General features: G+C 54.5%; 6 protein-coding genes across 6 annotated transcripts; 2 read left to right on the forward strand and 4 right to left on the reverse strand.

Moving 5' to 3' along the window:
* Positions 1–90: 90 nt before the first annotated feature.
* J4E78_008999 (uncharacterized protein) lies at positions 91–1,674 on the reverse strand (the record flags this gene model as incomplete). The annotated part of the gene is made up of 1 exon (XM_049369597.1): positions 91–1,674. One exon carries the CDS (start codon positions 1,672–1,674, stop codon positions 91–93), a length of 1,584 nt encoding a protein of 527 aa, XP_049218558.1.
* A 951-nt stretch (positions 1,675–2,625) lies between these two features.
* On the reverse strand, positions 2,626–3,968 carry J4E78_009000 (uncharacterized protein; the record flags this gene model as incomplete). The annotated part of the gene is made up of 2 exons (XM_049369598.1): positions 2,626–3,825; positions 3,888–3,968. The coding sequence occupies 2 exons, from the start codon at positions 3,966–3,968 to the stop codon at positions 2,626–2,628; spliced, it is 1,281 nt and encodes a 426-aa protein (XP_049218559.1).
* Positions 3,969–4,847: 879 nt separating this feature from the next.
* Positions 4,848–6,300, reverse strand: J4E78_009001 (uncharacterized protein; the record flags this gene model as incomplete). Its single annotated transcript, XM_049369599.1, has 3 exons — positions 4,848–5,995; positions 6,046–6,212; positions 6,263–6,300. 3 exons carry the CDS (start codon positions 6,298–6,300, stop codon positions 4,848–4,850), a joined length of 1,353 nt encoding a protein of 450 aa, XP_049218560.1.
* A 509-nt stretch (positions 6,301–6,809) lies between these two features.
* Positions 6,810–7,415, forward strand: J4E78_009002 (uncharacterized protein; the record flags this gene model as incomplete). The annotated part of the gene is made up of 1 exon (XM_049369600.1): positions 6,810–7,415. The coding sequence occupies one exon, from the start codon at positions 6,810–6,812 to the stop codon at positions 7,413–7,415; it is 606 nt and encodes a 201-aa protein (XP_049218561.1).
* Positions 7,416–8,061: 646 nt separating this feature from the next.
* Positions 8,062–8,711, reverse strand: J4E78_009003 (uncharacterized protein; the record flags this gene model as incomplete). Its single annotated transcript, XM_049369601.1, has 2 exons — positions 8,062–8,227; positions 8,281–8,711. 2 exons carry the CDS (start codon positions 8,709–8,711, stop codon positions 8,062–8,064), a joined length of 597 nt encoding a protein of 198 aa, XP_049218562.1.
* Positions 8,712–10,499: 1,788 nt separating this feature from the next.
* Positions 10,500–13,719, forward strand: J4E78_009004 (uncharacterized protein; the record flags this gene model as incomplete). The annotated part of the gene is made up of 2 exons (XM_049369602.1): positions 10,500–12,390; positions 12,440–13,719. The coding sequence occupies 2 exons, from the start codon at positions 10,500–10,502 to the stop codon at positions 13,717–13,719; spliced, it is 3,171 nt and encodes a 1,056-aa protein (XP_049218563.1).
* Positions 13,720–13,883: the final 164 nt, after the last annotated feature.

Consider the following 13,883-nt stretch of genomic DNA (forward strand, 5'->3'; position numbering starts at 1 on the left):
TACTATCTATTAACAACTGATCTGCATTGAAGGCAATGTATACTCCAGGGGTAGTCAAGTACTCAAATACATCTCCATCACCATCCCGACCTATGCTCCGTAAATGCGGAGATCATCATAACCATTCCGCCAACCTCTAGCCTTTCTCTGCACGGCCTTCACCACCGAATGCGGCAGTGGCGCCGTCCACCCCTTCTTCACCAGCAATTTCTTCTCCTTCTCGTAATACCCTTCTTTGCGCCACACCTCGAGTGTAACACCCAGCTTCTCAAGCTCATCTGCAGCGTACCGGAAGAAGGTGACATCCACCGGATCCAATTCATGCAGGCGAGGTGCATCTTCCCTCGGGTTATCCATCTCCATGATCACAACAAGAGCGAGGCGTTTGAGCGGAGGGAACATGGCGGCTAGAGAAGCGAGGCAGATTTGGAGTGCTTCAGTTTCGCTCATCTCATCGCTTTCTTCGATGGTGTCGTGGAGAGTGGTGGTGAGATGGTGGAGCTTGTCGATGTCGACGCAGTCCAACGTCAGATCTTCCAAGCTCGCGGGGAAGACGGCGTGAGGGTTGGATAAACACTTCAAGTTGGTGGAGTTGGTGTCGCTTTTGGGGACGAGGAGGTCGAAGTCGATGTGTAACTGGCGGAGATTTGTGAGATCTTTGAACGTGTCGAAACGTGGGTGGCCTTCTTGTCGGTCAGACTTCTGATTTGACCACTGGAGTAGTTCTAGGAGTGGGGTGTGTTTCTCTAGGCTTCGCAGGAGTTCGGCTAGGTTGTCGCCACGCAAAGCGAGAGGCAGATTGCGTCTGCTGCGTCCGCAGTCATCGACTACGAGTTCTCGGAGGTTGGCCATTGCTGGGTTGCTGACCATATTCTGGATTATAGCAGGAGTGATGTTTCTAGTTGTCGTAAATCGAATTCGGCGGAGGACGGGTTGCGCAGGCATAGGGGATGGATAAGCGAACATGGATGAAGTCGCTCGTGCTTCGACGTCGAAATACCCGACGTTGTACTCTAATGTTCGTAGGGTTGGCAATACCACGATGGAAGGCATCAGAGAAAGACCGGCGTTGTGGACGAGATGTTGAACGTTCTGAAAGGGGCCTTTGCCGTCACTCCAAGGTGCCCAAAGAAGGCGTAACACATGTGTAGGTGGTTCTTTGGAACCAAGTTCTAGATACTGGACCTTCTGCGCCATAAACAGAATGAGCGTGAAAATCTGATTGCTGGCTGTATAGTGATTCATGGGAGCCGTCAGAATATCACAATACAAGGTCAGTTTTGCTGAGAGGAATTCCGAGAACCCGCATCCTGGAGAGAGAACTTCATCCAGCACCTCTTGTATCGCGTGCGTGTAATTCCATACATCATATTGGAGCTTCTTCCTCGTCGGCGGCTTTATGTCGGCGTCGTGAGAGGACCAATGCTGGGCTGGTATGTAGCTCAAGCTCTTGATGTGAAGGGCGAGTTCCTTGCGGTCTAACAACGTGAAGAGCAGTCGCAGTGGTCTTTCAAGGTCAGATTCATACACTTCGATATTCGTATAGAGGTATGGCTCAGCAATGCCCCGGTAGTATTTGTTCGTCTTGGAGAAGGCGCTGAGAGCCTTAGTGTCGCCGACGAGGCAGCTGGCGATTTGGCCATCAAGCTCCGTCGATAGCTTCTGGAGGGACATATTGTATACTGTTGGGCCGACTTCGTTGAGGTGGTGGAAGAACAGTGGTATGAACAGAGGTCGAGTGGAGAGTCTGCAATTACGAAAGCAACCGCCTTAAAGTTGAAAGTTGAAGCCAGTGGTCGCTCGCGGTAGTTGATCGCTATACTTTTGGTAGCGGCGTTGAGACTGGCAGAAGAGCGGCGTGGATAAAGCCTGGAGCCGAAAGTAGAACTGAAGAAAACACAGTCGACCACACCGCTCGGACCCTCCTCTTTCGATTTACACACCACCAGTAGTGAAAGACCCATGAATTCCTACCTGTATGCGTAAGGGTGTCCATCTTCCTCTCCCCACCAACTCAGATGCGACTTAAGACCCTCTTCAGCCCAGTCACCCGCATATGCCCAGTTTGGACCATAGCTTCCTACCTGAGTGCACGTGAGTATTCGTTTCCATCTCCCCCAACGACCCAAATTCCACTCAGAACCCTCTCTTTCAATAATCACGTGTACGCTCACCAGCAGTGAAGAACTGTGGGATGTTTCCGACCTGCGTGCATGTGGACATCGCGTCTACTTCCCTTGCGCCCTTCAACACCCTCGCACCCATGACGTACCTTCAATCTTCAACTCTTTCTTGCTTGCACGCTGAGCCATCTGAATTCCGCTGCTCACGTGTTGGCGATACATCATACTGTTGCCTTCGCATCTCCTTATACTCTACTTCACCTCTCCCACCGCCTCAGCCCCATGAAAAAAGAAAACCAACACCGCACCCACTTGTGATGTAATACGATTAAACATTGACCAGCCCGAGCACCCCACTATCTATGTATACATATGCTCCTTTCCCATTAACGCCACTTCATAACCTTCGTTGAACGGATTTCAGAAAACGAACACGCTGATTCCGAAGAAAATGTTCCAAATGCGAGGAAAAAGATGTGCGAACGAACAAAGGTCTTTTCCATTACCTCAACGGCGACCCGGCCCTACCCTCCACCGGCGTCTCACCCGTCGTAACGCGTATACTAGGCAGTCTCTCTAAATTCAGATTCAACGCCGGTAACTGCGGCGCCCGCGTATTAATAGGACTTTCGTAGTTGGGAGGATCTTCATACGCAGGCGCGTCTTCCCCTGGTACCGGCCCACCATTGCTTCCACCAACTCCACTTCCACTCCCACTATAACTCCTCTCCGGATTCAAACTCACAACCTCAAACCCTTCGGCATGCGGACTAGGGCTAGGCCCAGCAGTAGAATGCGAATTCGAGCGCGACGCATCCGCAAAGTCGTAATCGTCGGACCCGCGGGATTCTACGGATTGCGTGAGAGAAGTGACGGAGAGGCCGCGGGCGTGGGCGTCGCGGCCGCGGGATTGGCCGGAGAAGGAGGCGGCGGAGTCGAGGAGGGGTCTGTTGTCGCTTTCGGAGGAGTTGGCTCGGAGGCGTGTGCCGTCGTGGCGCGCGACGCCTAAGTCGCCGTATGCGACAGCGCTCACGCGTCTGTCTCTCGACCGGGTCCGGGCTTGGTGCTCTGCGATGAGCATCTGGGAGACGGAGAGGTCGGCGGCTTCTTCTGCGCGGCGTCGTATATCAGCCAGGGCCTGGACGTCGCCGCGAGCGCGGGCTTCTCGTCGGGCTTGACGCCGGGCTTCGCGGTCGGTGGCTTCGATGCGGCGGGCGAGCCGGATTTGATATAGAGATTCCATTTCTTCTTCCCGTTGGCGCTCTTCTTCGTCGATGGTTTCGGGGAGTTCGAGGACCGTGTCTACGCCGCCGCGTTCGCCTTCGCGGGCTAGGACGCGCTCGTTTTCTCGTGCGGCGGACGAGTAGGCGGGGAGTGTCATGACGCTGCGGACGGATGTGTTTCGGTCGACGCCAGCACCGGTCGTGCTGTTTATTTGCCTCTCCGGATCTCCTGCTGCTGCTCCGCTCATTTCACCACTCGCCCTGCTTGTGCTCCCCCGGTACTCGGTATCCTGCAGACTGGTCGAGTAGTCATTTCGGCGCGGGCGCTTGCGGAACGCTTTCCACGAGAATAACGAGGGGAGTTTGTCGGCGGACGACTGTTGTGCTTTCTTTGCGGCGCGGTACGGGGCGCGGAACTTGAGGGTGGAGAAGTATGTGATTATGAGGATGGCGAAGATGGCGACGGCGATGATTCCGACCTGGGGAATGCAGGGTTAGCCAGTGCGTGGTAGAGTATGGTAGAGCGATGGCGTAAACTTACTACGACAAAGGTCCTGCCCTGCTTGGAGACTTCTCTCCTCTCGAGGGCGCCGTCCCTTGCATGCCGCGCGGGTAACAACATGGCACCCAAACAACCATGCACCGGGCCCGTCCAAACGTCAAATGCGTCAACCAGAGCCTGTCACCGGAGTCTTGTTTTCACAATGAGATCACTTGTTTGGAGAAGTGTGGATCGCCCAGGCTGCCAAAGGCCCGCCTTCTTGGTTCTGTTTGGCACTAGGGAGCTGTCGAACCGTTGTGTCGTGCGAAGGTTAAGGCAAAACGTTAAGAACAAGCGGCGGGAAGCGATGTCGTGGATGCGGTTAGGATATTGGGGGTTAATGGGTGTATAATTTGGCGACTACGGAATGGCCGAACAACAATGGGGGAGAGCCGCGAGTAATGGTCTGGCTAGGTCTGCGCCCGGAAGTTGGTCTTGGCAACCTGGCTGAGTGTTGATGCGGTTGCCGGGATGATGGAGCTGTGACCAGGGGCTGTGGCACGACGAAAGAAGAAGAATGCAGTATGTACAGTGTATGTACAGTGCATGCAGTACAGTGGCATTCCAACGATTCAATTCTATTCCATCTCAACAGTTATGCAAGATGACAACCAGCCAGCGGCAGACGCCAAAAGCAAGCCTCATGTCATCTCCAAAACCTGCTGCTATTCTTAGTGCGCCATCTCCCAGATTCAAGGTCCCCACTAGCGCCGGCTCCTGATTGGCGCATTCTACTGCAGGATGATCGCATTCACATGTTTGATCTACAGCGCCGTGGCACAGAGCCACAGACAGACAAACGGCGGTCGCAATAACGGTCGTGAACAAAATTTCGAAAATGGTTATACAGTATATTTTTTCGAGTACATGATTTTTGAATGATGTCGACGCTGGCTAATTCAACTCCGACATGAATACAATAGATACAAGAACCTGGATGCGCTTTCATGACATGATAGACTAAAACTTCTTATCCAACTTTTTCAAGAAACTGCCAATCCCCTTCTCCACTTTATCTACCCGCTTTCCGATGTTGGAGTTGCGTTGTGGTGCATTAGGATTCTCGTGGTCTTGTACTGCGGCTTCGTTCTCCGTCGGCCGGTACAGCTGCTGATGCAGGTTTTGTCCCTGTGGTGGGGTTCCTGTGCTACCGTACTGGTATTGCGCGTAGCCGGGAGAAGCCATTGGCTGGTATTGCTGGGGAGGGAATCCGGGAGATGGTAATGCAGAATGCGCGGGAGGGGATTGGGGGGCAGGAGGGAAGCCAGGCGAGGATGGGTAGTTGGCGTATTGGTGGACTGGTGCCGTGGATGTTCGCTTCATGGCTGGCGGTGGTGGGGTGCCGTTGTATTGGCCTGGTGGAGGGGCAGACGGAGGGGGTGCGAAGGACGGCGGACTTTGCGATGCACTCGGTGGGCCTGTAAAGCCCTGGCCGGGCGCTGGTGGTCCTGGGAAGTATGCCCCTGATGTCGGTTGAGGCGCGAACGAAGCTTGTAGCGGGTTGCCGTATTGCGCTGCATGCTGATCGTGGACTGCAGCAGACCCAAGTCCCGTACCATCATTGGCGTCTGGGGGAGGTGGTGTTTTCTCGCGATGAGCAATTGGCTCAGGCGCAGCTGGAGCTGCCGGGTTGTATGCCATTGGAGCGTAGTTGGGTGGCTGCTCGCTGGGAGGAGGTGATGTAGGGGCAGGTGCTGTGGGAGGGCCGGGGAACGACTGTGTTGTGCTGACACTTGGAGTGCGACTTGTGTGTGATATGGCTGCGCTCTCTAGCCTTGCGATGACTGGGCTTAGGGCATCGTTCTTGTGTTCCGAGTGCGTTGGTGTGGCATTGGGGTTGCGCACAATCTGCATTTGATGTGGCTGCAGCACCCTCCGAATAGAGTCGAGGAAGAGGCTTGCGTCTTCTGGCGTCCAGAAGTACAAGTCCACCGTGTGTAGCCTGTACATGTATTTGCCCTGGTTCGAAGGATCGGGTGTGGGGAGATGCCATTGCGACGTGTCTTGGTGGGGGCTCGCGCTGCCATTGTGACTCCTGAACGCGTCGACGGTGAGGGTAAACAGGCATGGGTGTTTGTATGTGTGTTCGATCTTGACTGTGTCCAGCTCTACACAGCATGTCAGCTCGTGTGTGATGGGAAAATGTGTCAGCACTCACGGCCTGAAAAGGCATCCTGGTTGGGAGTGCCCGCATGGTTCGCGACTTCTATGCGCCCACTCTGGCGCATAGGGTTGTGGTAGAGGTAGACATAGGAGCTCTTGTCGAAGCGGTGGTGCGGGGGGACCTGGGTAGGCGGGGAGATGTAGTAGTGGACGTCCGCGAAGCTATTCACAGTCAGTATAGGTTCAGGAAGACCCAAACTACAACTACTCACAGCGTCAAGAGGGACACTTCTCCCTGCTGCGGAGGCATGGTGTTAGTGTAAGATGGCAGTCTATCAGGCGTCCAAGATATGCTTCAGCCAAGATGTGGAGTACTAGGAGTAGCTGTAGTGAAGTAAGACGGAAGTCAGCACGCTTGCAGCAGCATCAAGCGAACAAAGACATATATAGGGTCGCAAGGCTGTCATCTCAGCTCCCCACGGGTGCAGCCAACAGCTGCGCGCTCTTCTATTTGCGTCGTGCTCGAAGCGCCCGCGGGTTAGTGCTTGTTTAGTAGGCGCCGGCCCAAGCTCTGCCGAATGGCCAGCGGGCAGCTCTGCTCCACCCGTGACTTGCGGACCTCCGAGCCAATCCAGAAATTTGCTGCATCGAGCATCGTCGAGCACGAGCATCCGCCCACGACACGCGCAATTGACCTGCATTGAGCCTCGCTGTCGACACTCGCTATCGCATAATCAATCGCTCTGCATACAAAACGCATCGCGCTCGCCCACCGCCGCAGCCCAGCGAGGGCAAATTCCCACGTCCACACCCGCCAACATGTCTCTCGTCAACCTCGCCCACGTCTGCTCGCACATGCAGAATGCGTCCAAAGCCCGCCTGGGACTGACGTCAATACCCGTCTCCAAGATGCACGTCAACATCGCACTCGGCCTCCAACGCGAAGGCTTCCTCTCCTCCGTCACCCTCGGCGGGCCCACACCACCCAAGCCCTTCCTGCTCCAAACGCAGCAAGACCCAGAGCAACACGAGCAAATGGCCCAGAAGCTTGCAGAAGAGCCCTGGCTCGCCTACCCCGTCGACGCCCCCGCCGGCACAAAACAAAAGTCACCACTCGGCGCCGAACAAGTCCACGACATACACGTACCCCAGAACCCCGCGCGGAGACGGTTATGGCTCGGCCTGAAGTACTGGCAGAACGAGCCTGTCCTGAAGAATATGAAGCTGATATCCAAGCCCACACGGAGGATATGGCTGACGAGTGAGGATCTGGCTAAGATTACGCGGACAAGAGAGTCGAGCTATGTGAAGGGTTTGACGAGGCCGGGAGAGTGCATGTTTGTCACGACGGATCGGGGGATACTGGAGGCGAGGGAATGTGTGGAGCGGCAGTTGGGTGGCATGGCGCTGTGCAGAGTGTGGTAGAGAGACGGGGTGGTTATGGACTGTAAGACTGCATTGTACCAGTATCATGATGAGGTGTGATTGCATATATGAGGGCTTGCATGGAGTAACGCGCGACGCATCTGTAGAAATATCAAACCCAATTACCATGTATTTCGAGTTTGACGGGCAGGAATTGGTCGGATGCGTTAGTGCGCTGACACGAGGGTTGGACTGGAGGGGTGCAAGAACCAAGGCGATGCGAGTCAACGTCACCAATGGCGAACAACGAACATCCTGGTACAAGAGACTTCGCAACATGGTCAGCCTGCTTGTCATCGCACATTGGGCAGCAAAATTCTTGTTGTGAGCTAAACATTGTTGTTGGAAGTGGTTGTTGACATTTCATTTCGCTGTAGTTCAGAGCATGGATTCGCTCGCGACCAAAGGCCAAATGAAGCAATTATCTACAAAATTCGTGCTAATCTACATAACATCCCAGGATATATCCTCGTAACAAACTTCGTAACCACGTTGCTTGCATCCCAGCGTCCCAATTACCAAAAATCAAAGGGGGAATATGTCCAAAGAAATTCGTAAAGATCTGACCATGGCCTTTTGCCAGATGTTCCCAAACCCCAACTCCAGTACCCGTGATAATCCTCATCATGCAGCTCTCGTCTTCTTCTTAGACGTAGCTGCGGCGGCTCCGGCTGTGGCTCGCGCGGGGGCTGCGGGAGTGGTGGCCGTGACGCGATCGGTGGACTTCGCGCTTGACGACGACACGGTCGTTGCGGTGGTGGCGGTGCACAAGGAGGGCCAGGATGGATGTGATGAAGAAGAAGATGATGTTCCTGCACAGAGATTAGTTTCGGGGATGGTTTCGATTTCGAAAAGTAGAACTTACATGATACCAAACGCCCACGAGGCCTTGAGCATGGCGCATTGGCGGTTGGTGTCGACGCCGAATCCAGTTCCACTGATAGTAGCAATACCCAAGTCGGCGCTGTAAGCACCACGTCTGCTGAAGTTGGTGCAATCAGCATCGGCAATGCCGCGCAGAGCGTAGACGGCTCCGATGAAGGCGCCCATGAAGAGAAGGTCGATAAAGGCAACGAATTTGGCCGAGTGCTTTGCGCGCGTGTAGAGGAAGAGGGTGCCTAGAGCCCATACTGCGCCGAGGACGGATACGATGAAGAGAACGAGGATGGACGTGGGTGTGAGCAGGTTGCGGCTGTTGTACCAATCGACGAACCACGCCAGCATACCCAGCGCAGGTATGAGGGTGATGATCTGGAAGATGCGCCAAAAGATGAAGGATAGTCCGGAGAACGACATGATGCAGTTGACAGGTACCGCAGATGCTTCGTGGGAAGACGAGCTTGCTTTGGTCGGGGCTGTCAGCTGAACCACGGTTGGTTGATGCCGTGTATTGAGGCAGGTGCGATGCGACCAAGTGAGAGATGCAAGACGACGACAAGGCGCTGAGGAAATGCAGGGCAGCGCGCTTTTAAGATCCTGCAGCGACAACAGACCAGGATGCGTCTTGCTTTGCGATCGGGTTGCAGAACGGTCGCGGTGTTGCGGAGTGACGTATAGTCGATGGAAACCGGGATGTATACTTTAAAGTGGGATGTCTGCTCGGGTGGTGGGTATTGGTGAAGGCGGGGGAGGCTGGTACTGTGTGGCTGGATCGTGCCTTCCTCATTTCGAGCCAACCACAACACCAAAACACTGCATCCTACGCCTACACCTCAAACACGCCATGCGCCGGCGGTAGAACACGCTTTCAAACCACGCCGGAGTACTAGAATGTGTTCGCATCCTGCCATGCTTTGATTTTCGCTGCTCGCTGCTCAATGCGCATTAGCTGCTTCGCGTGGAACCACAACAACACACGCCGCAGCTGAGAGTGGGCCTAGACAGCTGTCGGCGCCCAACCCGCTTCCCTCAGCCTAGACGGCACATGGGCGTCGACGTTATTCGTGGATGCTGGGCAGAACCGCCGAGCAAGCGGCCGTTGACAGCCAGCAATCACCTGAGATTCGACCCGACCAAACGTCTTTGCGCTCATCACCCAGCGCCGTGGGCCGAGCGCCCCAAACACAAGGGATACCTTGCGTGAATCCGGACGTTATGGAGCAGCACCGCGGACCACCTACACGTTCAAATCTCACGCCGCTCGCCTGTGCCGCTCTTCCTTTGCATCCTCGCCTGCGCCTAAGGATTGTTTTTCATTTCCTGCTGCATGGTGATGGGATGTGCTGACCGCCCAGAAGCACAAGAATCAGCCGGACTTATCACAGACTGCCATTGTCTGCCATCCAAGCCATTACACTGGGGTCGCTATTGGTCTCTCCACACGCACGATGCACCTCGTCCGCAATAGGGACTGCCATTGTGCTGGGCTGTTCGCTTCGCGGATAAACCTGCAGCAACTCGGTAGGATGCGTTCCTTATCAGCAGCCAGACCGCTTTCGATCACTGCTTACTGCCCTGTGCTCCACATCCTGTACGGCGGGACGAGCGGACATGGGTTTTCGAGAATAGGTTCAATATATACAACTCCGTACCGCATAGCTGTCACCCTTTTTACCCCTCGCGTTTTTCTACGCGCGTGTGGAATTTCTTGCCAATTCGATTCCGTACATTTTGATGCCATTGCACTCTTTCAGCCGTCATTTTCTAATCAAGTACGACCACGCTCTCAGCCGGCGCATCTCGTTCTTTCCGTGTCTGGATTCACGCGGCAGATATAGCATCCATCCGAATATACGAGGAAGCGAACCCCTGCATCTTCCAAGTCAATTTCCACTGCCTCCCGACGTATCTCTTAATCTTTCGAAGCCCTTGCCAGGAACTGACAGAACCTTGGGTGTATTGGAAATATCAAGCGACATTGTCTGAACAAGTCATACAGCCTGTCGCCGATCGAAATTTCGCTATCGACTTCAAGAGGACATGTCAGCACGAGGCGCTCGTAGTCGCAAGGTACAACAGAAAGAAGTTGAGAAAAAGGAAAAGAAAATTGCTGTAAAAGGAAAGGTGCCAGAAGCCACACAGGAAAGCCGAGATGGGTTTGCGGAATGGCGTCCATCACCAAACCCCAGCAATCCGAGAAGTGGCATGACACGCTCCTTTACAGTATCCAGCAACAACAGCCATACAACATCTCGGAGTAGTTCTACACACGATGGCGGAAACGGTAGCAGGCCGCGACTAGCCACCCTTCCGTCTGACGTCTCCTCTGGGTCCCGACCTCCGCCAACGAAATCATCAAAGGCAGAGTCAGTCTCAGACACATCTTCGAAAGGCAAAGAGAAGATAAAATATCAGGCAAAGGGCAAAGACACAAAGGCGCCTCGTGGTAGAGGTGGAGGAGTGCCGATCAAGAAGACCGTCGCGCCCTCACCTGGCCCTCCCGTCTTCAGATCTGAGTCGTCAGCGGGTTCCTACGCTCTTCCGCCTGACCAGAAAACATGGTCGAACTTCAAGATATGGACCGACGGAAGAGAAGAAATGCGTCCATACGCCGGGTTTAGCTATGACGAAGATATGCAACACGGCAGTGTACTCATATACTTCAAAGAGGAAGTAGACGAGGACCACCCAATCCCCTCAATTCGGGCAGATTTAGATGTCCTCCAAAACTCGGGATCCACCTGGCTGAGCAACGCCCTGCTGTATAGTCTCATCGATGATAACGACGTGGATGACTGGGCTCTCTCGGAAAATGCAAGTTCACCATCTCAACCTTTCTCGCCGAATTTCCCACAGCCAGCACAACGACGAATGCTAGGACCCACATCACCCGGTGGTCGGTCTCCACCGCCCTTCGACATTGATCAGTCACATACCAGTATAGATTCTCGGGCTACTTCTAGGGCTTACCATCCATCTGAGGCCTCTCATGGACGCCAACCTAACTCACCGCCTCCTTTCCAGCAGGGCTTCCAACGCAATCCAACTCACGAGATATGGTTTACTGCGCCTGACAACGTGAAGACACCACAGGCACAAAGACTTCATCATGTTGCTATTCGTAATTTCCTGGCCATGCTGCACGGCAAACCCATAGTTGGATCGGACGTGTTCGATATGCTGAGTACGCTGCAACCTCAAATACACGTCATGTACGATCTCGACACGGACACACGTTCTGGAATGACAGCCAGAGAGCGAAGCGTGCAGATGATAGTGGAATATCTTGGCCGGTATGGAATTGACGACCTGCGCAACAACATCCGACGAGCTCTAGGGCTTCTGGCTTGGGCAGAACAGGATAGCGTAAAGTGGCGACAGGGCTACCTCGAAAGCTTTGTTCACCTGGCTGGTGTCATGACGCAGGAAATCGAGGATCATCCAGATTTTAAGCGACTGTCAGTAGTCACAAGGCGGAACCTTGGATTGGCTGCCAAGACGCTGCAGTTGCGCGTCATGGAAGCAGAGGAAAAGTTGTCTACGTTTGATTTCGGTGATCTTTGGGAGGACAGGTTGAAGACCGCGAACAGCCCAGTCTATCAAAGCTATCAATCGTTTCGCCAGTTCCTTATCGGGCATTTCACACGCATCTACGGCAACTGGCCGCCGACTTCCGACAAGACATGGCTTAATCGCAAGGTTGTAAACGCCATGCAAGAAGACTTTGGTTCGCTGTATGATTACTTCGTCGATAGGGAGGTGATATGGAATCCTCGGGAAGAGCGGGCCTCCCGTAAGTGGGAAATGGCTCATCGGAAGAACGACAGCTTCAGGGCAGACCTGCCAGAGCTGGGGATGACAGACATGCTGGTCACCTACGATGCGAAGAATGGGTATGCGCATATCCCGCATCCGTACCCGTTACTTCCAAGAGAAGTGCCAAAGACGAGTAAAGACAAGGAGAAGAAAAGCTTCTTTTCGTCGTTGAAGAAGGACAAACCCAAGGATGCTACGAAAGACGCGAAGGCACAGCTGCAGCTCTCCATCATCTTCAGTGATGCAACGAATATTGAGAAGCTGGACGTCAACTTCAACGGTAATTAACATAGTACTGCTCTTCGATGGCACGTACTGACATCCCACAGGATCTACACTCATAGACAAGTTTGAACAGTTTGAGCTCACCACCGACCTGAAGCACATGTCACCACGCGAAGCCCGTCTCGGACGCTGGGTCCTCCTCTACGGCATCCTCCAAGTCCTCTCAACCCTATCCGTCGATGTCCAGGGTCTCAGACACACCGACGGCGTCCGCTCCTTCCTCAACACCGACTTAAAGCGCATGCCCGAGTGGGTAAGCAACGGCCAGATCGAGCACTTAGAAGCCCGTCAACAACGATCCTGGTGCTGGCAGCGCGCCTGGGACCCCATGCCGGCGCAGTCCGCACCCGTGGAACTCGAAGCCACATCAACCAATGCGAACGAGCGTACGAACCACCACGATCACCAAGAAGCACGACGTGCGGAGATATCCGCGCATAATTTCCCCAGTCCACCGCCTCAACACGCTCTTCCGCCGCCGCCTCCGACTGCGGTGTCGCATAATCTCGACGGCGCAACATTGATGCAAAACGACATTCGTCGTCTCGGCGAGAAGATTAATAACCTCTCCTTGTCCCACAACGCAGGTGTACATTTCAGGCAAGAATTTGAACGGCGCCGCGAAAACGAGAAGGTCATCCAGGATGAATTCCATGACCGCAAACCGCGATTACAAGGCGAGACTTTTGGCCCGAGGGCGGCTCGGGATCGAGTGGACAACAACAACAATATCAACAGCATCAACAGGAACGACACCTACTCCCCACCCCGCCTAGACTCCCTCGCCCTCCCCCCTCTCCCAAACTCCCACGCCAACACCCGCCCCCGATCCCGCGACCGCGACCGCACCCACCCCTCCCAACGAAGCACCTCCCGCCTAGACGCCACATTCCTCCTCACAGACTCCGACTACTCGAACTCCGGACACACCAACGACTTCATAGACCGGCAACAAGCGTCTCTCCTCCCACCGCCCTTATCCCTGCACGCCAACTCACGCAGCCATACAGCTAGTTTGACAACAGACATAGGCCACTATCCGTTTGGTTCGGGGGAGAACGAGGGAGACGGGGAGGGGGAGATGCAGTGGCCGGTTCCGCCGGGGTATAGTGAGAGTAATAGGGATAGACGGATGGATGGGGATGGGGGGATGGGGACGTGGAGGGAAGGGAGGGAGAGTACGGTGTTGGGGGATGGGTATCGGGTTATGAATTTTGAGGATGAGGGGTTTGGGGGGAGGGATGGGGGGAGGGGTGCGGGTGCGAATGCGGGTGTGAGGAGGGATGCGAGACGCGTGAGGGAGAGGGGGACGTGGGATACGTGAGGCTGGGGTTAGGTCCGGGTGGCGGTTTGGTGGCGGAAAGGAAAATTTGGCATGCATTGGATTCGGAAATTTCTTGGCCTGGATATACCCTTGGTTTTCGTTCGTTTTGTTTCTTTCATGGGCTGGAGTATAGTATCAAAAGCAAAAGATTGCATGTAGGGAAG

The sequence above is a fragment of the Alternaria triticimaculans genome, assembly GCF_023758025.1.
Source record: "Alternaria triticimaculans strain BMP 0046 chromosome Unknown scaffold_18, whole genome shotgun sequence".
Classification (NCBI taxonomy): Eukaryota; Fungi; Ascomycota; class Dothideomycetes; order Pleosporales; family Pleosporaceae; genus Alternaria; species Alternaria triticimaculans.